Source organism: Carettochelys insculpta, chromosome 7, assembly GCF_033958435.1.
Source record: "Carettochelys insculpta isolate YL-2023 chromosome 7, ASM3395843v1, whole genome shotgun sequence".
Classification (NCBI taxonomy): domain Eukaryota; kingdom Metazoa; phylum Chordata; order Testudines; family Carettochelyidae; genus Carettochelys; species Carettochelys insculpta.
In genome coordinates, this window is record NC_134143.1 from 67,042,655 (window position 1) to 67,067,023 (window position 24,369).

The following is a 24,369-nucleotide window of genomic DNA, read 5'->3' on the forward strand; positions in this document are numbered from 1 at the left end:
GGTTATGCTAGAAGTTATTTTTCTTCATTCATTAGCAATGCCATGAGGGAAAAAAACACAGTAAGATTTAAACATGAATCCAGTTTCATTTTATATGCTTTAATCCTTTGATAGCAGAGTTCCTGGATTCCTGAGTTATATTTAAGTATACTCTAAACCAAGCATCCTTAAATATACTCTACTGTTAGATGCTTGGTTTACATGCTTATAATACTTTTATACTAACTGGTATACAAACATTTCAACATATAAAATCTTATTTTGTTTTTTCTTTGTTTAACTAAGTTATCAATGTTAAGTGTATAAAATCCCCTTTACTGAAAAATAAGGGTTTTTTCCAACTGATAGAATAAAAAAAGTATTCAAAAATTATATTTCACTAAAATGAAGTATTTGGCAAAAAGTTATTGATGAATGGACTTTACATATTTTGTATAATTCCAAATAAAAATTCTCTTACACAGTTTTTCTTTTAATATCATGTGCCAGTGTATAATGTTCTATATAATCTAACCTTAAAAGATTTAAAGGTGTGCTGTTAACATGCACCCACTGAAGCAGGGTACAGAAAAAAAATATATGGTCTGAATCACAATACAAAAGTAGTATTATATGATTACGAAGTGAGGCAGCAGTTTAAAAGTGAAAATTCATATAATCACTCCACAGTAACTCTGTTAGAGACTTCAATTGTGCTGAAGAAGGTCTTAAGGTCTGCAAAATATCCAAATGTAACTTGCCACAACAATGTACTACAACGGTATCTGATCTCACTATGATAGTATTAAAGCACCTGCAAGTGTAGGTCTATGTGAAACTATTGACTGTTTCAAGCCCTCAGTAATTTTGGACACTAAGTGAGAGATGGATGTCTTACTGAACATAAAAATTGTTTTCAGTAAAACCTTTTCCAGTTTTGTTCATAGGTTAAGATCCAGTTTACTGCACACCCCTAACGCTACTTCGTTAATGTTTGACTTAAATGTGGTTTTAAAATGTGCAATGCCACCTCTTAGCAACAGAGCTGCACTTATGCTTCCACCTTTTCCTTCTTCTTATTCTTTTTCAGAAAAGATGGAGTGCGGAATTTCTTCTTCTTCTTTGATGGAGATTTGGAAGGGGAGCCCTCAGGGGACAGGGTTTCTTCAATCTTTTCAGAGGTTTTAATTGTAATCTCTACACTCTCCACAGTACTAGTGGTTAACTCACTGACCCGCTGTGTGAGACCTTCTTCCACATCATGCACATCTTCCTTGCCATTCACCACCACGACTGGTACTTCTGTGGAGACGAGGTTAGCATTCTGCACAAACACATCTTCATGATTTTCTATGAAAATAGAGAGTTCAACTATTACTACTTTTACTTTTGTGAGCAAGAGCTATGCAAAAAAAAAAAAAAAAAAAAAAAATCCAGAAAACACAAAACAAAAAACCCAACACAAAACAAAAAAACAAAAAAATTGGGCCTGAAAAACTTGGTTTGGATTTGGACTCTCATGAACTGCTGCAAAATGTAAGGTGCTCAGGTGTGTGTTTCTCCTACCTTCTGTGCTCTTTATTTTGGTTTTGTTAAATGCTATACAAGCAATAGTGTGCACATTTCATCAAAGGATTCAGAGTCAACTTCTCAACCCATCCATATTCAAGGAGAAATCAACTACTTAGATGACTAAACAATCTAAACTACAGTAACAGAGAGGTAGCCATGTTAGCCTGTATACTGGAAAAAAAAAAATCAAAAAAGCAGCAGAAATATAGCACTTTAAAGACTAACAAAATGATTTATTCGGTGATGAGCTTTTGTGGGGCAGACCCACTTTATCAGATCAATAGCACTTTCAATTCTGACTGACATGCCACCCCTCACTTGCCTCCTTCAGTCCCTATGTACTTGATTTGTCAGTTTTTATTGCAATTTTTTTTTGGGGAGGGAATTCTGTACTTATATATGTCAGTCTGTACTGGAAATGTGATTGATTTGACGAAGTGGGTTTGTCCCACAAAAGCTCATCACCGAATAAATCATTTTGTTAGTCTTTAAAGTGCTACTAATTTTAACTACAGTTAGAATTATTTGTGCCTGCACAAGACCAGCATATGAAGATGAACTCACTATGCTGGAAAACTTTCAAAATAAAAAGCATTACAAATATGCTGTGTTGCTTCTGTTTTAGTATTAACAGAGGCTCTCTTCTGGAAGATTAATAGTCTCAGAGGGGTAGCCATGTTAGCAGCTTCACAACTAACAAGCAGTCCTGTAGCACTTTAAAGACTAACAAATTTATTTATTTTATAAATTTGTTAGTCTTTAAGGTGCTACAGGACTGCTTGTTATTCTGGAAGACTATTAGACAAAAGACTGCATAACAGTCATAACTGCATAACAGGGAGAAACAGACAATATACACACCTTCCAACTTGTCTATTTCACAGTGTGTAATTTTATTGTATGACTTCACATCAGCAAAATGTTTGAGGAAAATATTCCATGATAGACTCTGAGATAGACTCCTGTGACAAAACAGTTAACTAAATCAGTTGACTGGCCCAGTTTGAGACTTATCAATTTTTGTTTTTCACACGAACTGAATAAAGTCTGGAAAGATGCAGACTTCAGTAAACCGACTGGCATAAGAAGCAGCAAGAATCTCATAATGAAACACAAATTCCAGTTTCTAAAATACTGAAGGCAGGCTAAACTACATCTTACTTAGAGTCTAATGAAACAATGTTACCAATGTTATTGGAGTTCTTTGCATCTTATAGGAAGTTATATTTAATACCTTCTAATTTTTCAGCGACATTTTGCGGGGACTGAGTTTGTGACTGAACTTGTGACACAGATGAACCATCATCTGAAACTAATTCCTGTTCAGCATCTGCAGGACAAGATTTGAATTAGTAGCCATGCAAAAATAAAAGTGAGCAAGAATATCAGTGTTAGCGCATACAACATTTACAGCTCTGCTAGCATCGAACTGTTCATGCTAAAGTACGTTAACTTCCAGACAACAGTTTAAATGCTTAAAGAGGTTATTACAGTACTCATCCATTAACAGTCATCAGATGTTAGATCTTCTATATAATTAAAAACAAGGCTGAATACAAGTGAGCAGGCAGCCCATGCACATGTGCTTCATGTCACCATTAACCAAGTGACAAAAGAAATCCAGATACCATTCATACACTTAGAAAATCTGAACTGTGAAAGTCACAGTATTAGTGCAGGTCAATGCATAATAAATGCTATTGTTACACAATATTGAATTAGTAAGTCTTATAAGGAGTAGCAACATAAATAGTTATAAAATGCTACTAACTGAAGCGGATGAAAGATTGGGTATATAGGCAATATTACTGAAAGAATGTTTTTACCTTTGAATCTTTAAGCTTTTGAAAATAAGAAATTACAAAAGGTGTGGTTTAAAATGCTGGTATTTCAGAGTTAAGACATTGCCAATGATATTGCCAAGTGGACTGCAAACAGGAAACTATACCATAAGAATATTCATTTTGATAAACGGTGGTTCAAAGGCTTGCACTTTCCATTCCTATCTGTAAATGTTTAAGATTTCTTGACATGTATTTTCCAATTCATGGTAGCCTACTTCTCCTTTCAAAGGATCAGCTGTTCTGGTCTGAAATACACAGTGCCAGAAGACAGCACAAAATGAACATGTTAATGCTCTTTGTTGACTTCTGTTGTGGTGTAAGCTTGCTGATATTTTAGTTTCTACACAAAGTAAAACCAACAGAGAAAATAATTTTAAGGTTTCCTAGGATGGCTGCTGTTACCAGGTGAATAGTAAAAAAGAGGAAGTCGTGCTAGTCTATACACTATCAAAACAAAAAGCAGTCAGGAAGCACTTTAAAGACTAGCAAAATGGTTTACCAGGTGAGTGTAAGAACTACAGCTAATGTTTCCAGATAAGCTATCCCATCCAAACGTAACAATGGAAGTTTTGCCATAATACAACAAATCAACGCTCAGTAAGTTTGTCCCATCTGTCAACCCAATTAAATTTCATATCTGGATTTTTTTTATTGTTGTTTAGATCATAGCACTAGTACCTACGGACCCCAACTGCGGGTGAAAGTTCCAGTGTGCTATGAGATGTGCAAACACATTACAGAAGACAATCCCTGCCCTACAAAACTTATTGAAGGTTTGTAGCATGCTGCATTCTAACTGTTCATAAAGCTCCCGCTACTCTGAACTAAAAAAGTTCATGCTGTACAAGTACTTTTTAGTGAAAAACATTTCCACTATTTTAAAAGGGAAAATGTGCAAAAATACAAAAACCTTACAATGAAAAAAATTTAGAGTGCTTGGAAAAGGCACCAAAAATGAGTTGATCAATTAACGTCAAGTATCGGAGGGGTAGCCATGTTAGTCTGGATCCGTAACAGCAACAAAGGGTCCTGTGGCACCTTAAAGACTAACAGAAAAGTTTTGAGCATGAGCTTTTGTGAGCACAGACTCGCTTCATCAGGTGCATCTGATGCATGTGATGGAGTGAGTCTGTGCTCACGAAAAGAGAAGTTACTCACTTGTAGTAACGATGGTTCTTCGAGATGTGTCCCTGTGGGTGCTCCACAGTACGTGTCGGGCTCGCCCGGCGCCGCAGATTGGAATTCTTCTAGCAGTTTCCACTGGATCGTGCATGCGCCGATGCGCGCTGCTCCCTTGCGTGCCCTTGGTCATGTGCACGATCCGGTCCCCGCCAGTTCCTAGATCAACCACCCCGGATGCTCCTGAAAAACACCGGACAGAGATCCGAAGCGGGGAGGACGGGCGGGTAGTGGAGCACCCACAGGGACACATCTCGAAGAACCATCGTTACTACAAGTGAGTAACTTCTCTTTCTTCTTCAAGTGGTCCCCGTGGATGCTCCACAGTAGGTGACTACCCAGCAGTAACCCCAAGTAAGGAGGTGAGTACTCGATTCATGTGCAGCTTGCCCTTGAGAGAACTGCTGTCGACAGACAGGTATCCTCATCGGAAACCTGATGCAGGGCATAATGCTTCGCGAAGGTGTCGTAGGATGACCAAGTCGCCGCTCTGCAAATGTCTTTCAACGCGATTAACTTGAAGAAGGCCGTTGATGCCGCCACCGCTCTGGAGGAGTGAGCCCTGAGCGGGGCTAGCAAAGGGGCCTTTCGAAGCTCATAGCACAGGTTTATAGAGGACACAATGTGGTTTGAAATTCTCTGGGAAGAGAGGCCTTCCCCTTTCGACCTGGGAGCGAGAGACACCAGAAGCCTGTCCGTATTCCAGAAGGGCTTAGTTCTGTCTATGTAAAAGGCCAACGCCCTCCTCACATCTAGGAGGTGCAGGTGCGCCTTCTTGCTGGAGCTGGGAGGCTTTGGGTAAAATGAGGGTAATACTATTGGTTCGTTAATGTGGAATTCTGAGGAAACTTTCGGAACGAAGGCTAGGTGTAAGCGTAAGATCACCGCCTCCTTTGAGAATACTGTGCAGGGCGGCATTGCCATCACTGCCGCGAGCTCGCTCACCCTGCGGGCTGACGTAATCGCAAGGAGGAAGGTTGTTTTCATTGTAAGTAGTCGGAGGGGTACCGTGGCTAATGGTTCGAAGGGTGGTCCCGATAGCGTGCGGAGTACCAAGTCCAAACTCCACGATGGTGGTAGCGGTTTTAGAGGAGGGTACAGGTTGACCAGCCCCTTCAAGAACCTTGTGACAATAGGATGGGCGAATACGGTGGGCCCTTCCTCTTTGTGCCGAAAAGCTGATATAGCTGCGAGGTGGACTTTTAGCAAGGATAGAGAGAGCCCGTCTCATTTGAGGTCCAGCAGGTATTCTAGAATTACAGTTATAGGGACATCCAGAGGAGCTAACTGTTTGGCAGAGCACCAGGCGGTAAAGTGTGTCCATTTCTGTTCGTAAGTCCTCCTGGTGGAGGTCCTTTAGCTACACTCCAAGACTTATCTTACTCCCTCCGTACATGTGCTCTCTAAGGTGCTGAGCCATGGATTAACCATGCTTGTAGGCGGAGTCCCTGAGGGTGCAGGTGCACTATGGACCCCTGAGCCTGTGAGAGTAAGTCCGGTGCTACCGGTAGGGGGAGTGGTGGACGATCCGTCATGCGCAGAAGCAGGGGAAACCATTGTTGCCAGTCCCAAGTTGGAACTATAAGTATCATGCGAGCTCTCTCCCTTCTGGCTTTCTGCAGAACCTTGTGGATAAGTGTTGTGGGGGGAAACACTTAGAGTAGAGGGCCCTTCCATGAGATCATGAATGCGTCCCCCAGGGAACCCCGCCCTATTCCTGCTCTGGAGTAGTACTGAGCGCATTTCTTGTTGCGCTGGGTGGCAAACAAATCGACTTGGGGAAACCCCCAGGTGCGAAATATGCGTTGTAGGAGGTTGGAGTGGATCTGGCATTCACGCGTGAGTGCAAAGTGCCTGCTCAGCTGATCTGCCTTCACGTTGTGGGCACCCGGCAAATACGAGGCTTTCAACATTATGTTGTTGGCAATGCACCAATTCCACAATCGGACTGCTTCCGCACATAGTGCACGGGACCATGCCCCTCCTTGTCGATTGATGTAGAACATGGTGGAGGTATTGTCGGTATTGATCCCGACTACTTTACCATGCAGGTATTTCTGAAAACATCTGCATGCATTGAACACTGCTCTGAGCTCCAGTATGTTTACGTGCAATGTCTGTTCTGCGGGGGACCATAGCTCTCGCATCACCTTGCTGCCAATGTGCACTCCCCATCCTATGTGGGAGGTGTCGGTTGTGAGGAAAATGGAAATTTGTGGTTGGTGGAAGGGCACTCCCACTAGCAGGTTCTTGGGATCCGCCCACCACGCGACCGACTTCCATACCTCCATCGTGGACGATACTACCCTGTGAACGGTATGGGCTGCCGGTCTGTAAACGCTCGCCAGCCAATGCTGCAGGCTTCTCATGTGTAACCTGGCATTCTGTACCACAAACGTGGTGGCCGCCATGTGCCCCAACAGTTGCAGGCATGTTAGGATCGGCACCGCGGGGCTGTACATCATGACTTGCACCAAGGATTTGATGGTGTGGAAGCGGGCGTCAGGCAGGTATACTCTCGATGCGATAAAGTTTATGCGCGCCCCTATGAACTCTATATCTTGCATGGGTTCAGTCTTTGACTTTGCAAGGTTGATAACTAGGCCCAGCGAAGTAAACGTGTTCACGGTAACGCGTATCATGTGTAGGACCTCTGCCTTTGAGGCCCCTTTCAGTAGGCAGTCGTCCAGGTATGGAAAAAAAACATGCCCTGCCTGTGCAGGTAAGCTGATACCACTGCCAGGGTTTTGGTAAAGACTCTGGGTGCCGAGGATAGGCCGAACGGAAGAACCCTGTACTGGAAAAGTTCCCCGCCGATCGTGAAGCGGAGGAAGCATCTGTGTGCCAGGTGGATTGTTATATGAAAGTAAGCGTCTTGTAAGTCGAGAGCTGCAAACCAGTCTCCATTGTCAGGTGCCGTAAGTATGGAGGCAACTGTAATCATCCGGAAGCACTGCTTGCACAAGTATCTGTTGAGGCCCCGAAGGTCCAAAATTGGCCTCCAGCCTCCTGTTTTCTTCTCTGTTAGGAAGTATCGTGAGTAAAAACCTTTCCCTTGGAATTGTTCCAGTACTGTTTCCACTGACCCTATGAACATGAGGTGATCTACCTCCTGATTCAGCCTTGCCTCGTGAGCAGGGTCCCTGAGAAGAGGCCGGGTGGGAGGTTTCGTCGGTGGTAGTGACTGGAAGGGGATTGTGTAACCCGTGGCTATAATTTCCAGCACCCATTTGTCTGTTGTGATATTTTGCCATTGGGAGTGGAATGGTTTGAGGCGATGATGGAACATGAGGTGAGAGTGGCATTGAGCGATGGTGTTGATAGTGCAGTCCTCGACATACCCGTCAAACTTGCTGCCTCTGGGCTTGTCCCAAGGTTGTGCAACTTTGTTGAGAACGTCGCCTGGGGCCCTGTACTGTTGCTGCTGTTGATGGCGCCCTTGGTCATAGCCTCGCTGATATTGTGAGCGTTGTGGTTGGTAAGCGTAGCGCCTTTGCTGAGGATAGAATTTCTTTTTCTTGTATGGAGGAGTGTAGATACCCAAGGTCTTAAGTGTGGCCCTCGAATCTTTGCTAGAGTGTAGGACCGAGTCGGTTGATTCTGCAAACGGCTTTTGCTTGTCGAAGGGAAGATCCACGATCTTCGCCTGTAGATCTCTGGAGATACCAGACATCTGGAGCCAGGATTCCCTACGCATTACCACTGCTGCGGCTGTTGAGCGTGCCGCTATGTCCGCCACGTCCAGGGCAATCTGAACTCCTGTTCGCGAGGCCGCGTAGCCCTCCTGGATGATCGCCTTTAACACCAGCTTCTTGTCCTCCGGGAGGGAATCCATGAGAGAGGTAAGTCTAGAGTAGTTGTCAAAGTTATTGTTTGCTGAACGTGCCGCGTAGTTTGCCATTCTCAGTAATAAGGTAGAGGAGGAGTAGACCTTCCTGCCGAACAGCTCTAATTTCTTAGCATCTTTATCTGACCCCCGTGATTTGTACTGAGGCGTCTTCGACCTCTGCTGGGATGATTCGACCACCAAAGAATTGGGCTGTGGGTGGCTAAACAAGAATTCCATGCCCTTGGCTGGGACGAACTAACTATTTCTTATCTGCCCTTTTATTCGTAGGCGGAATAGAGGGCGGAGTCTGCCATATGTTAGTGGCTGACTCCATAATGGCTTCGTCCAGTGGAATAGCGATTTTAGATGAAGCCGGGGGTCTCAAATTTTTCAGGAGTTTATGATGCTTCTCCTGCACCTCTGCTATTTGAATGTCCTGCGTGTGTGCTACTTTTTTGAACAGCTCTTGGAATTGTTTAAGGTCATCCGGAGGGGAGACATCCCCAGGGACAATTGCCTCATCTGGTGAGAATGAGGAGGAGCCGCTAGGATAAGCCTCCCCCCAAGTCCTCTGGCTCCCAGATTCGCTGGTATGCTTGCTCCCTCATGGGCTGTGAAGGGAAGTCTCAGGACTCTGGACCGAATTCCCCTTGAGACAGCTGCGCTCCTCTCCCAGAGCGAGAGTGTACACGGGGGTATTGGCGAGGAGTGGGAGGGGATCTGCCCCTGGATCTAGACCTCCGATGTCGGTGTTCAGTATGACGAGGATGACCATAACAACATGGACAAGGGCCCGGTGATGGAGACCTGGACCATGATTGCAGTGTGTACCCATGATGTCTGGGAGAGCGGGATCTCCGTGACGACATTGATAATGGTGAAGCTGGTATGTGATAGTACTCATAGGGATCTATGCCCAAAAAGGGTGAAGGTGGCCTGAGCCAAGGCGAAGGTGCTTGGAGGAACGGAGAGGGAGGTCTGAAATAGGCCGGTGGAGTTGCCGCCCGGCGACGCGGCGTGTGTATCTCGGGGGGGGCGGGGCTGGGTGATAACGGCATTGCAGCCCTGCCTGGAGATGGACTGAAGTGCCGGGCTTTGGCTCTAGCTTTCCCCTGCCCCTGCAGGGTGGGCGCCGCCCCCTCCCATGCCAGGGATCTCGGCCCTGCTGTCGGTGCTGCACTTGGTACCGTCATAAACGGTGCTGCGCGGGTAGCTTCCTTCGGCGCCACCGGGCCCCGTGCTGGGTGCCCCTGCGCCATCGGCGCCGTGAGAGCCGGTGCCGCGTGAGGTGGCACTGCCGATTCCGGCGCTTGCCGCGCTGGTGCCCGCAGTGCCGACTGCTGAATAGCCGGAGGCCCAGCCCTGGCCATGTGCGCGACCGCGCTGCTGCTTTCATCAGCCTGCGGCTCAGGGCTCTGTGTTCCACTCGTCCTGCTCGCTGAAACCACTGGCAAGGATCGGGCCGGGGAGAGTTTCCTCTTCTTTTGCACAGAGGGGGTCAAAGAAGCCGCCTTCCTTTTATGCAACCCAGAGGGCCCTTCTGTGTGAGGCTTCTCCGGCGGCTCAGGCTGAAGGGCCTTATCAAACAAGATCATTTTGAGCATCATCTTTCTGTCTTTCCTGGCCCTGGCTGTAAGCTTAGCGCAGTGCGAACACTTCTGTGTAACAAACATGGGACTCACCCAGGCAGCGAATGCACTTACTATGCCCATCAGAGGCCGGCATAGCCTCGCGGCATGACTCACACTTCTTAAACCCTGAGGAAGACGTTGCGGTGAGTCTTTACTGTTAATAGGGTACTTAGCCGCTAATCAGTGCGTTCTACAACCCAAATAACATTCACGGCCTTCAGGGTAGCGGACGGCTTAACCAGACTTCTTTGTCCGCTCCCCGTTCCTCTTCTCTCCTACTATTTTGTATGGTTTTTTTTTCCACTTTTTTTTTTTTTTTTGTATAATAGTAAGAACAACGAGCTAACAAGTAAAAACAACTATCTTATCTGTCTCAGGCTTTAGAGCTGGAGCGGATTCCGTCTGCAGCCGTTGGCGGTTGAGAAGGAACTGGCGGGGACCAGATCGCGCACATGACCGAGGGTGCGCAAGGGAGCGGTGCCCATCGGTGCATGCACAATCCAGTGGAAACTGCTAGAAGAATTCCGATCTGCGGCGTCGGGTGAACCCGACACCTACTGTGGAGCACCCACGGGGACCTCTCGAAGAAGAAGCTCATGCTCAAAACTTTTCTGTTAGTCTATAAGGTGCCACAGGACCCTTCATTGGTCAATTAGTGGTTCTCTTGAGAATCTAGCACTGACCCCACACAGTTGTCTTGAAATAGTTTACTAGCCTGACAGTATCTGAACCAAAGAACTGCAGTTCAAAATTGAAATTTGGGGTAAATTTGTAACAGCTCTGTTATTCACTTCAATGGGCTTATAAATATTTACACTTAGCTATAGAATACACAGCAAAATAAATGGAGATGGATAATTAAGTTATTAAAACTGGGGATTCTGCATGTACGACAAATTAGTAGAGTAAATAAAATGAATTACAATGACACTGGAATATAAGACTAAGCAGGTGAAGGCAGGTGGGTGCCAGTGCTCAGAGGGTGCCCCCCCAGTGTTTCTTGGGGGCGGGGAGTGAAGGGAAAGGATTGGTGGGGCTTTCAGGATCCCTGCCTGGTTCTATGCAGCTTGCCAGAAGCAGCAGGGACATGCTAGCCACTTCTGGGGATCCCCAAACCTGAGATAAGCACCACACAGCACTGCAACCCTCTTCTCCAGCCCTGCGTCCCCCTCCCACTCCCAAACCACTGTTGCTGCAGGCATGGGCAGCGCAAGCAGTGGCCTGATCCTGAGACTGCCCCACAAGCTGCCTGAACTGATCAGGAAGCCTCAAGGCTAGCTTCAACAGCTACTGCAGAAATGACGAAATCTGTGACAGACACACAGCCTTAACCATCAGTCCCTTCTATGAAAAACACGAGGTGACTGAGGTAATATCTTTTACTAGATCATCTGCTGTTGTGAGATACAAAAGCCTGTTTCTCTCATCAACAAAAGTTGGTATATTAAAGATACCACCTGACCCACCTTGCCTCTCTAATATTCTGGGTCACCCATGGCTACACCACCACTGTATACAGCCGTTGCTTTGTAATTCCTTATAACATGCCAAGAGCCTCTGTCCACTGGAGCACTTCAGTATTATATCAGGAGATTAATCTTTGAAACTTAATTCCACTATTTAGCTAATCAATAAGAACTACTTTCTCTTCAAGATATTTAAATGGGAGGGATGGGAAGACAGTTAAAAAATAATGATTATCAGCACTGAACATGCAACAAGAATCTGAGCGGAAAAAGGAACTCTGATACTTTCCGCTACAAATTGCATTTGTCCTGTTGCAGTCAGATAAAAAAGAACAATTAGGATATTGTTTGCTCTGAAATTTAGCTGCCATCACTACAGGCCACAGTGTCTCTCTAGCAGTCTCCAGGATGAAAGTAATAAACAACTCGTGGGGGAGTGGCAGCAAGGAGAGAAATGTGTTACAAGGTGAGAACAGAAAGAAGCAAATCTCCTGCTGTTATTGCTCTCAGCACCTGGCAATGAAAAGCCATCTTAGTTGCAGTGGTTAAGTGAATACATGCAAAGAATGGCAGGTTGCTGTACTTCGCACATTTCCTGTAGCAAGGCTTCCTAGAGGAAGCTGCTGCAGATCTTGTAAAATGAGCAGTTATGCTCAGGCTCTGCATTCTGTTCAGAAGAACTTGTTTTTGTCAACATTCATTGAAGAGACAGAGGGCATATGTGCACATACAGTGTGGCACCTGAATCAATATATCTGTGCCACTATAGCACATCTGGTGAAGATCTCATTGGCATAATAAAACCAACGCCTGCCATTCAAGGTGGTATATCAGCAGAGGTATATCTGCTCACAGAGGAATGGGCACAGTGTTGAGCACACCAATGCTTATGTTGGGATAACTTATGCTGTTCAGGGGGTGATTTATTCACACTCCTGAGCAACAGACATTCTGCTGACATAAGATGAAGTGTAGACATAGCCTAAGGGTATGGCTTTACTACCTGGAAGATTGACCCAGTCAGGGTCAATCTTCTGGGGTTCAATTTCACACTGCCTAGTACAACTTCACGCATCTCTACTATCGGGGTCAGCAGTTGACCACTGTACTCCTCAATATCACAAGGAGTAAGGGAGGTGAACAGGTGAGTTTCTCCTGTCAACCTCCCTCAGTGCGGACAGCCAGGTAAGTTGATTGTAGATAAGCTGATTCCCGCTAAGCAATTGTCTTAGCAGCAGGAATTCTGTATCTACAATTGACTTTAAGTGCTAGTGTAGACTTGGCCTAAGAAGCTATTTCAAGAGGTGACAAACCAAAAGGTCAAAATTCCTAAGGTGAATAGTATCCATGTAAAAGAAAACCAAAATGAAAATTTAAACCCTGGTTCTGACCTAGATGGCACGTGAGCTGTCCAACATATTCCTATGCCCTGAGTAGGCTTCCATAGAAGAGGACATGTAGTAAAGGATCAAAAAACCTGCCTTTTTTGGTTCAAAGAACATAGCTTCTTCAAGCTTGGACCCCACAGGACTGCTACACACCATGAATCTCAAGATATCACTGATTTGTTCTGGAACTACACCCCCTATGCCACAGACAACCAATCTACACATTCTGAGGGGAGGAGACGAGGAGGAGACTGTTCTGGAGACAATCTTGCTTGAATGGATCCAACAGACGCTACCTAAGAGGGGGCTTAACAGGATGATTATTCTGAGCCCTCTCACATCCACTAATGAGGACTGACTCTTTGGTCTGTGGTCACAGATACAATGTCACACACTCCTTTTCAAGCCCTCCACCTGGCTGTTAAAAGGAAAGACCAGTCCCTAAGATCTGTCTTTGTGGCAGCCAGATTTTGGAGAAAGAGGAAGCTGGCAATAGAGTATGCCATATTTTTGATGCAGAAGTGTCAATTGCTGTTCTTTCAGGTCACTAGAATTTGATTTTTCAGATGAATATGCATTAAAGGATGTCTAAGTATATTCAAAGAATTTGCATTTGTAGGAAGACAGAGACAATCTCATTGCCTCTTCCATCTTTGATGACTATATTTGAAGTGCACAAAGAGTTCACAACCTTGTATTTCAGAAGTCATTTGGTGTTAGTGACTTTCAATGTCACATCAGGTAACAAAAAAAATAGGCACAGCCACAGCCATAGTCCATAGGTACTGGACGATACCATAGTTGCTTTTGAATCATGGGTTAGTTTAGTTGTCCTTGTAACTGTTAGATTCATACAAATGTTCAGATAAAAATTAGTAAATAAGTGACCCCGCTATAGTAAATGATTACTTTCTAAACTTAACTTCAAATTTCATCTCAATAGATTAGTGTTAGGGGCTGCTCCCGCTCCCGCTCCCGCTCCCACTCCCACTGAAGTTGGTAAGATTTTTGACTCTGACTTCCATGGAAGCAGAACTCAGTCCCTGATTACAAGAATTAATACACCTGCTTCAATTTCTCCCCCTTAATCAGCTGTCAGTTTGAGATGATCCCAGATGCTCTGAGGGACAAAGTTAAAGCTGCTTTGCTAATGGCTGGGACTGACCTTTTAGAAATATAACTAATACAAATGAACCTTTGAAATAAAAGTACTATGTTAAAAGTTTTCTTGCAGATACTTAGCAGCAAAAAAAAAAAAAAAAAAAAAAAAAAGCAGTTACCTTCTCGTAGCTATTGTTCTTCAAGATGTACGATTCATCCTTATCTGAATTAGTAGTGTGTGCATGCCATGTGCACAGCTTTTGGAAGTTACCCCAGCAACTACTCACTGGGTTGGCTGTAGAGCCCCCTGGAGTGGTGTCAGCATGGCATTCTATATCGCTGTGTCTACATGTGCACGTTATTTCAAAAAGACTGGCCCTCTTTCAAATGAGCAGAGGGAGCATCTACATGTGCCATGTGCTCTTTCGATCAGAAATTGGAGGAACATGGCACAGACATCGAAAGCCAGACCCCGATCCCGTAGTGGGAAGAGCATCCCCCATCAAAAAACAGCATCAAAAGAAGACAAGTGTAGACACTCCACGTCCCACTCTTTCAAAAGAGGAGTCCTCCACGACAGCATCCAGCCAGAGTGCAGAGACGCCCTGCCCTGCAGAGCGGAGCTCTATGACCCACGCGTCCAGCTGCTCTTAAAGCTGCACGGACCCGGAAACCCCGTGGCAGGAAGCTGAGAGCACGCAAGGTGCAACAGCACAAACTGCCACCAGCACGCCCGCTCAGCTGCCCCTGACAACAGCAAAGGCCACATGGCCAGTGGCCAGCAACCTCCTGAGCCCAGGTCCCCCCCTCAGAGCCCTCACAGGGATCCCAGGAGCCCATCCCAGAAAAAAAGAAAAGGGGCCCCTCTTGGATGGACCCTGAACTCCGATACCTCCTAGGTCTCTGGAAGGAAAAGGAGATCCTCTGGGAGATGAGGGTCAAGTGGAGGAACACTGCTGCCTTCACCCACCTGGCCCATGGACTGACCAGCCAAGGCCACCCAGAGCGGGCCCCAGAGCAAGTCCAGAGCAAACTGTAGGGGCTATGCCTGGGTGTGGGATGAGGCCAGGTGCTCAGGGGCAGGTCCCACCACCCACCCCTACTATTGGGAGCTCTGCACCATCTTGGGGCCCCGGGACAGCTCCCTGACCCCAGCAGTCCTGGACACTTCCGTGGACCAGCCCAAGCTGGAGGAGCTGGAGAAGCCAGGACTAGCCAGCCAGAGCCAGGAGATGGACACCACCTGGGACTGGTACAGCAATGAGGACAACCTTGTCATAGATGTCCCCTCATGGTCATCCAGCTGGGCCATAGGGAGCCAGGCATCGCCGGAGCTCATCATGGGCCCCCCGAGTAAGTGCACAGTGGGGCCAACACCCCAGTTGGCAGGGCAGGGGGGGCACCCCTGCCAGTGGACCGGGCACAGGCCAGGAGGGGACCAGATACCCCAGCTGGCCACAGCCCCAAACATGCTCCTTGCACCCACCCACACCACCCAGCACCCAGACCTGTGGACAGCTCTGGGCACCCAGTCACCAAGGGGACACACGGGCCAGCCCACTCCCAGGGATGGTCCCACGTGGGGGGGGAAGCCCTGTGTACACCTGAAGCCGCACTGATGCCATGCTCACCACGGATGGGCCCTGTGGGGGTGGGAGAGGACAGGGGGAAAGGGTCCTGCTCAGGGACTGACATGCCACCTGTCTTCCCATCCAGGTACAGCAATTGAGGGCCCACACAGCTCATCAGCCTTGCTGGTCCCTGAGAGCCCCCCGGACGCATCGGACAGACGCCATGCACCTCCAGCAGCACCAACGCCAGAGTGTGCAGGCGGAGGTTGCAGTGGCGCACAGGGAACAACCCTGCCAACCTCCGCCAGGCAGAGCTTACAAAGCGCCACATCTAGCTGGAGGAGGCCAACTTGGCATGGCGGAGGGAGGCATGGGAACACTTCATGTTCTGCCTGGAGGGCAGCCAAGGGACTCTGCAGGAGCACGTGGGCAATGTGGTACGACTCCTGGCCCTCCGCACACTCCCCCAGCTGCCCACCCCCGAGTCTCCTGCAGAGGCTCCCCCAAGAGGCCCCTGCCCACCCCACGCCCCCCCAGACGCCCTCACCCCAATGCCCCCACCCCACCCCGATGGCCTCATTGCAGTCCCACCACATCCCTACCTTCTGGTGCTCCCCGCCCTGTCCCAGCCCTGCCATGGAACTCACTCCTGGGGGGGAAGGGGATCCTGGGGCTGGCAGGACTCTCAGCCCACAAACCCCATGCCTAAGTGACCCTCCCAGTTCAGGCCCCTCCCCACCCTCCTGCCAGTTCTGGCGCCACCTGCCCCACAACATACATGGATGTCCCCCCACCCACATTGTAAATAGTTACATGTTCACATACAATACTAGTTTTTGGTATAAGCTGGTAAAGGTTTATTGTGCATTAATGCCTGTGTCCCGTGGGGGGAGGCATGGGTGTGGTGGTGGTCCATGTGCTGGGGGGTGGATGCGTGAGGGGTAGGCATTAGCAGGGGAGTCAGTGCGGCTCAGGGGTGAGGCTTAACTGGAGGGCCTCCTGGATCCGGACCCCGTCACGATTTGCCTGGTGACTTACGACAGCGGCCAGCTGCTCAAACCCCATGGTGGCCTCAGCTGCCCACCCCTGGACATAGGTGTCCTCTTTTTCCTCCACAATGTTGTGGAGGATGCAGCAGGCGCCCATTACTTATGGGACATGGCACACCCTGACCTCAAGGCGGGCAAGGAGGCATTGCCACTGCCCCTTGAGGTGCCCTAAGGCCCTCTCGACCACACGCTGGGCCTGGTTGAGGCGGGTGTTGAAAGCCTCTGGGCTGGAGTCAAGGTGACCGGTATAGGGCCATATCCGCAACCAGGCATAGCGGCATGGTGGTGTCCCCAACCAGCATCTCCCACTGGGGGATGAAGGTGCCGGCCTCCATACGCCAGCACAGGCCAGAATTGTGGAAGACCCTGGCGTTGTGGGTTCACCCCGACCAGCCCATGCAGATGTCTAGGATCTGGCCCTTGTGTTCCACCAGGGCCTGGAGGACCACCGAGTGGTAGCCCTTCTGGTTGATATAGTGGCCGGTGCTGTGTGGTGGGGCGTGGATGGGGATCTGCATCCCATCCAGGGCACTGAAGCAGTTTGGGAACCCAACAAGGAGAAACCCCTGATGATGGTGTCCAGGTCCCTGACACAGATGACTCAATGCAGGAGCATGGCGTTTATGTCACAGACAACCTGTATGGGATGGAGGCCATGCACTCTCATGACGGTGACAAAGTATTCCCAGCCAGTGTCCCCCCATCCCACTCCTGGCCATCAGCCCCTCCCCAACCCAGCAGCCCCCAGGGGTTCCCTGTGCCCATGGGACCCCTCCCCACTCCCTGTGCTGGGGGTGCACCCTGGGCCTGGTTTACCTCCATGAACACCACTCCAACAGTAGCCTTGCCCATCCCAAACTAGTGCCCCACTGAGCGGTAGGAATCTGGGGTGGCCAGTTTCCATATCGCAATCGTGACCCGTTTCTCGAGGGGGAGTGCACGCTGCATGGTGGTGTCCCGGTGCCTCAGTGTGGGTGCCAGCCAATGGCAGAGCTCCTGGAAGGTGTGTCCTGGCTCATGCAGAAGTTCCAGAACCATGTGGCATTGTCTCATTGCCCCAGAACCAGTCGCTCCCACCAGTCCTTTCTGCTGGGGTGGCCCCATGGGCACTGGGGTGCCAGGGGGTGCAGGCTGGGGGGGTTCCATGTCCTCAGGGGGGCTGTTCTGTCTCCTGAGGAGGAGGGGGGCAGCTGCAGTGACTGTGCAGACAAGGCGGGCAGCAGTGTCCATGATGTCTGATTCCAGTGCGAGGAGAAGTGTGTTGTCAGCCATGGTGCGGCTGCGCTGCAGTCTGCGTCGCTGATGGCAGCTCAGCAGGCCTCGGCTAGTGGAGGGCAGGGGAATTGGAGGGGGGCCCTTTAACGAAAAGGCTCGCTGTGGGCCCCCGGAAGGGCTTTGCAGCCATTTGACCCCAGCCACAGCATCTCCGCCTCCCTTCTTTCAAAAGGGCGATTGGACACGTGTGGACGCTCCCTTTTGAAATAACGGGATGGGACTGCGATCCGCCTTTGCTGTGTGGTCGTATGCTTTCAAAAGCCGGTATGTTGATTTCTGGCTTTCGATTTTGCCCTTTTCATGGTAGGCTCCCTGTAGACACAGCCTATATGAACCAGCTGACCTGATCCCCCTTGGGTTCTTTCTGGCCAGCTACTCTGACAGAGGGAAAGTGGGTGGATGCGTAATAAATATGAACACCATATCTCAAAGAACAGTTACAAGAAGGTAACCATCTTCGGGTGCTTTTATATTATTTCCAGTTAGATGACTCCCAAGCCTTCCCCAGTCGTGGGATAAAGTCATAGTGCGATCTAAATGTGTGAACAGATGACTACGTTGCTGCTCTGCAGATCTCAGGAAGTGGCAGAAATGCAGCCAATGAAGCCTGGGTCCTTGTAGAGAATGCTATGATACTAGGTGGAAGGACTGTACCCCATCCTCATAGGTGACACAGGAATTCTTGGCAGGCAGAAACTTGAAGATGTGATGAGGAATCATCACTACCATGTCTAAGCTGTCACAGCTCAGGCAGCATGTTGAAGCGGGTCAAACCTGTGTGGATCTGAGTCTCAGCCTGGTGCATGGGGTCACTTATGTGCTGTGCCATAGTGGTGGGAAATCTGATTAGTGTGTGACAGCCACGAAACCTAGTTTGGGCAGGAATGCTCTTGCTTGAGTTGCATCCAAGACTGCTCCAATGCACTTTATCCTCTCAGTTGGAATGAGGATGGATTTGTTGGTGTGGAGCATGAGGCCCAGCTGGATGAACGTGGGCATTGCCACCTCCTCCACCTGCAGGGAGTCCAGGAGGATGGGGCGTGCTGGATGGTTTGGAGCCTGCGTGGCTGACTGTGGACTAAGGGCCCTCAGACCACGCACTATGTCCCTGGCAGGAGACGCAGGCTTGGCAGCAGCTGGTGGTGATGGTACCACCTTCACATGGTTGCTGCATCTAGCAGAGGAATGGGAGAGGAGCCAGGAAGTTGGCTTTTTGGGTGCTGGAGAGCAGCGGCGCTGAAGTTGGCACGCTGAGTACTTTCTTGGCAATGCATCAAAAAACATGGGAGGACTCCACACTGAAGAACCTGGTGCCGAGCCCTGCCTCTGCTTACCCATGTAGCTGCCTTACTCAAAAGTCCTGCTCCTTTCTGGACTGAGGTCTGAAATTCTAGCAGATCCTGCACGTTTTAGTCTGGGAAGCCTCACCCTCGACACTTAGGACAAGAGTTGTGGGGATTGCCTGTGGACATGGGCTTTGAGGAGAAACTACAGGGCTTGAAACCCTGAGAACTGGGCATGCTTTAAGTCTCAGAAGGAACTTGGATGGGAAAGGGGATGACCCTTCGTATCTGCTGCTAACAAAAATTACAACTAGCTGAAGAGATAACTATAACAAGGAATAACCAATGAAAGGGACAAGTGAATTGCTTGCTAAGCAAGACTCTCTGTTCCAGCAACAGACACGGGTGGTAAGAAAGAACTGAAGGGTGGATCGGGTCGGCAGGGTCATATATAGAGGACCATATACTGACACTGCTCCAGGGGACTCCTCAGCTGACCCAATGGGTAGCTGCTATGGAAAACTTCCAACAGCCAGGCATGTGGCACGTGCACACACACCTAACTGGAATGAATATCACAAAGCACTCAAAGAATGATAAAGTACAGTTTCCAGAGTGAATTGAATCTTTCTGGTATACAGTAGACCCTCAATTTAATCAACCCCAATTTAACAGATATCGAAAATAACACCCCCCCCCGCCCGCAATAAATAAATGCCAGTGACTCAGGAGAGCTGTCAGGGCTGCCGCTGTTGGAGCCACCACATGCTCTTCCCACTAGGGGTACAGTGGTAGGAGCATGTGTTGGCTCCAGGGGCGGTGGCTGCAGAGGTGGCTCCTCCAGCCTTGGCGGCAGCTCTGGTAAATTGCCAGCATTTATTTTTGGGGCGGGTCAGCCTGGCATTGTGGTGAACACCGTACCCTGTAGAACAGTAAACCATTCGGATTAACAGACTTCCGACATTAACAGACACCCCTTCCCCCCATTCATCTGTTAAATTGAGAGTTTACTGTATTTTAGAAATATTTTTGCTCGTTTGTTGAAAGTCTAACATGCTACTGAAAAGCCTTAGCTAGCCCCCTTGGAAATTCATTTAGACAGATTTGCCTTATTATTATGATGCGCAAAGCTTTCAAAGAAGATTGTAAGATATGAGATTTTGCATACATAGATCTTACATCAGGAGAAGTACATTTGCTCCTCTCCTTCAATTCCATCCTAGACCTTCTCTAATCTGTCTGCCATACCGTGTGCTCTTCTGAAACTGCTCTCACCAAATCTCCAATGACAAATCTTCACAGCCAGTACTCCATCCTCAGTGACCTGTCAAGCTGCCTTCAACATGGTCACCATCCTCTTGTTAAAATCTTGTTTTCCTCTTGGCTTCAGTGACTATCTCCTCAGTGGGTTCTCCTCTTACTTCCTTAACTTCCCAGTCCCATTTTCCACAGGGGCTTCACAGGGATCCGTCTTTGGTCCCTGTAAAGGACTGAGGCCTGTTTTATAGTGCCCCCCTCCTATTAGATAAAGGTTCAATCTTGCTCAGCCAGCTCAGTCCCTGGGCACTCTCTCAGAATTCTAGGAAGCAGTTTCCAGCATGATTACTTGTTTTATTTTAAGTCTTTTTAACAAAAAGAGCCCCACTCATATCCATTCAAACTTGTGCCGCAGAGATTTTCCTAGCTTGTGGCTTTAAAAAATACCATTGCCTCTCTTTGTATTCCTCCTCTGAGGCCCCCTGCTCTACTCAAATCAGACAAATTACTTATATTCACTTTCAAAGCCCTCTCATCCAGGGGTGGGTAAATCCTGGCGGTCTGCCAGGGCTAGCTCCTGGCAGACCCCCACCTCTACATTTGTGTGTATCTCCACAGGTGAGCGGTTAAGTGATTGCAGCTCTCACTGGCAACAAATGGCAGTCCACAGGCAATGAAAGCTGTGATCACCCAACACCTACAGAGGTGCAGGTAAATATAGTGGCAGCTGGCTACCAGGAACCAACTCTGATGGGCCACTGCTTTTTTATTGCCCACTCCTGCTTTAGACACTATTCCACCCCGCTGATCTCCTATTACTCACTAACTGGGACGCCACCTCCTGACTCCAGTCAGTCTTCATTACTCCCGGATTATGATTTCAGACAAGCACTCTGGGCTCTCTCATGCTGCCCCTTGCAAATGGGAGCATCTCCCCATAAATACTCACAAAAGTACCTCACTATCCTCACATCTCTCCTGTGATGGTACATTCCCCCGCCACGCAACTGAACTTGATAACTACTAGGCCTACGTGGTTCACTGTGACAAGGACGTATCATGCTGACCAATGCAGACTCATTGTCTCCCTGTACTCCCATCAGTTTGTCTGCATCTGTCTGTTTTCTCTTGACATAGATTGTAAGCAATTTGCAATAGGATTGTCTGTGTGTTCTATGTTTGTACACTGTCTAGCACAGCAGGGTTCTGGTCTATGATTAGGACTCATTGGAGACCACCACACAAATAATAAAACAACAAAAACACTCAGGATATTTAAGTGTGAGCATTGTTTAGACTGATGCGTGTTGATGCAGTGGCTTTAATTATTGTTAGGAAAATCCCTTCACTTAATGACACATTCTGATTTGACTTTTGGTTTGGTTGACTGGGGAGTCTTTAAACATAGTGTGACTGTTAGCTGCCATAATTGCATAGGACAGAGAGACTTATTTTTCTTGAAAGATGTATTCACATGATAGCAGTCGAGAGTAATATTTCAGATGCTTTGGAATTATTCATTGAAATGTCTCTTTTCTTTTGGATATGTTTACAGCACTCATTCACTACTGTCCTAAAGAATATTACATTTTAACATCACCAGCTTCCTCAGTTTAATAAAGGAAATGCTTCTAAAACGCCAAGAAACTAATAGGACTCAGTGCATATACAATACAGTTAATATCCTTCTCGTTTCTGATTTTATATATCCGGTGTTTAATCTACTATTTTTCTAAACAACCAAGGTTTAATTGTAATTAAAATCCCAACTGCTTCAAATGGAGTTCATTTCAGAATCTCTTCAAAGAAGCATCCACCTCAAACTTAACTCTCAACATTTGGCAGATTAAGCTACTGACCTTCCATTCCTTGCTGCTTGCGCTCAATTGTCTTCTTGTACTCTTCTAGTTCCTTTTCTGTAAGATGGCTGAATGGATTGGGAGGAGCAGGTGGTTCATGCTCATCTTCCTCAAATTGCATAGGCTGGAAAGAGAAAGTCAGACACATAAGTAACTGAAAGATTAACAGTACTGGTTCCTTTCTTTCCCCAAGGTTTGGGGCCAAAAGACCTACAAAAAAGAGCACTTCATGGATGGAAGGAATAAAAAATCTGACTGGAATCAATTAATAAGCATTTGCTTATTTAAATACTGTGGAGTTGGGTATTAAATTCAAATACCCAGCAAGTTTACTTGTGCTCACTTCAAGAAACTCCTCGGTGATACTTCAGGTGACTAATCTGTTGCTATTGATATCAAGTGGCAACAGGCATTAGTGGATGACTTATGGTATGAGATCTCAGATGAGCCACCATAGGATCCATTTACTAAAGTACTAAGAACATACAAAACTGCTTTGGTGACTTGCGGTCCAAATATCTAAGCTCATTTGAAAATGCCACTTTGTCCATTTCAAACAATTTGATTTATCTAAAATCTCAATTCATTTTTTACAAAAGCTAATTTTAATGCTTGAGACAAATGTCTAATAGGCTGCTACAGGTAGTATTTTCAAAAATGCCAAGTGACTCAAGAATAAGTTACATGGAATTTCAGGAACTTTCATTCCTCAGTCATGGCAGTCACTTTCAAAACAATCCCACCTCAAAGTTCTAACATGGGGAACAGCTATAAACAATGAAGGATTCTGAGCTTCCTTCTTTTCTACCAAGGGGCCTCAAGTCTCTTCTGTACAGTCCACCTCTAAGAGCGATAATCTTTAGTTAATATTTACCCATTCTGATGAGAATTCTAACAAAACCCCACTGAAACGGAGACCTCTCATAACACAGAGAGCTTAATCAAAACTAACTTATTTTACACGGGCCTCTCAATAGCCATCAAAACAGCAGGACTTCACTATCAACCCAGGGCAGCTCTACATCAGTTATTCACAGGAATATGGGGTCTGAATCATTCTATGACATCTGAATGATTCAGTCCTTGCTTCTCACAGTTCCTACAATAAGGCTACAGCTATACCAGTGAGTTTTGCCGACACAACCCTGGTTTTGTTGACAAAACTGGTGGTGGAGCGCCCACACACAGAATGTGTTTTTGTGACCGTATGTCTACAAAAGTCGGCACTTCCACTGACAACCTTCAGCTTCTCCCAGCTGAGGCAGAGTGCCTTTTGGGTGACAGGTCCTGTGGACAAAATAGCTGGGTGGATGCTCTGTAAGGGCTTCTGTCGACAGACAGGGAGTCTAGGACAATGGGCAGACCTGCGTGCTCAGCTTCCGGGAGCCTGTTTCATCGAGAGAGCAGACGGGCAGTCCAGCCGCTCTGTCGACACAGTGAAGTGCTCTTCCGGGTGGTTTTTTTGTCAGGAAATCTCCTCCAACAGTGACTTCTGTCGACAGATCACTATAGTGTAACCAAAGCCAAAGCATATACGATTCCTCCATCTACATTTCAGTATCATCTTCTTTCAGTTTCTGCTTGGTCTAAAACCAGCAAACTGTTTATAAAATCAAACTTCAGAAATAAGTGATGGAGAAACTGATTTTTTAAAACAGTTTCCAAATAAATAAGGTGAAACTTACACTAAACAAAAAAAACAAAACAAAAACAAACAATACCATTTCAAAACTATAGGGAATTAAAGTGAGGGAACAGGCATAATAACCCATACACTGTGGGACAGCTGCACTCTCAAAAAATGACACAAAATCATTGTCACAATAAGAGGATTTTCTATATTTATCCAGCAAGACATACAAAATTACATAGTTAGGGCCACCTGTATAATTCAGAAATAAATAAATCTGTACTAAACAAAAATCAGGAGCTTTCTGTGCTAGGAAACAAGAAGTTACCACAGAACTTTAATCAGAGAGGCAGCCGTGTTAGTCTGTATCTTCAAGAACAACAAGAAGTCCTGTGGCACCTTGTAGACTAACAGATATTTTGGAGAATAAGCCTTCATGGGCAAAGACCTGCTTCA

General features: G+C 47.2%; 1 protein-coding gene across 7 annotated transcripts in view; it reads right to left on the minus strand.

The window, feature by feature from the left end:
- Window positions 1-827: 827 nt before the first annotated feature.
- Window positions 828-24,369, minus strand: part of ADD3 (adducin 3) — a 225,006-nt gene continuing 201,464 nt past the window's right edge. For 6 of the 7 annotated variants that reach the window (XM_074999205.1, XM_074999203.1, XM_074999200.1 and 3 more), the window contains 3 exons: window positions 22,284-22,407; window positions 2,786-2,881; window positions 828-1,329 (listed from right to left, as the gene is read on the minus strand). In XM_074999205.1, the coding sequence (XP_074855306.1) occupies window positions 1,031-1,329; window positions 2,786-2,881; window positions 22,284-22,407 (519 nt within the window). In that variant the 3' untranslated portion in view covers window positions 828-1,030. The remainder of the gene's footprint in view (window positions 1,330-2,785; window positions 2,882-22,283; window positions 22,408-24,369) is intronic. The other variant, XM_074999207.1, reaches the window with a different exon arrangement.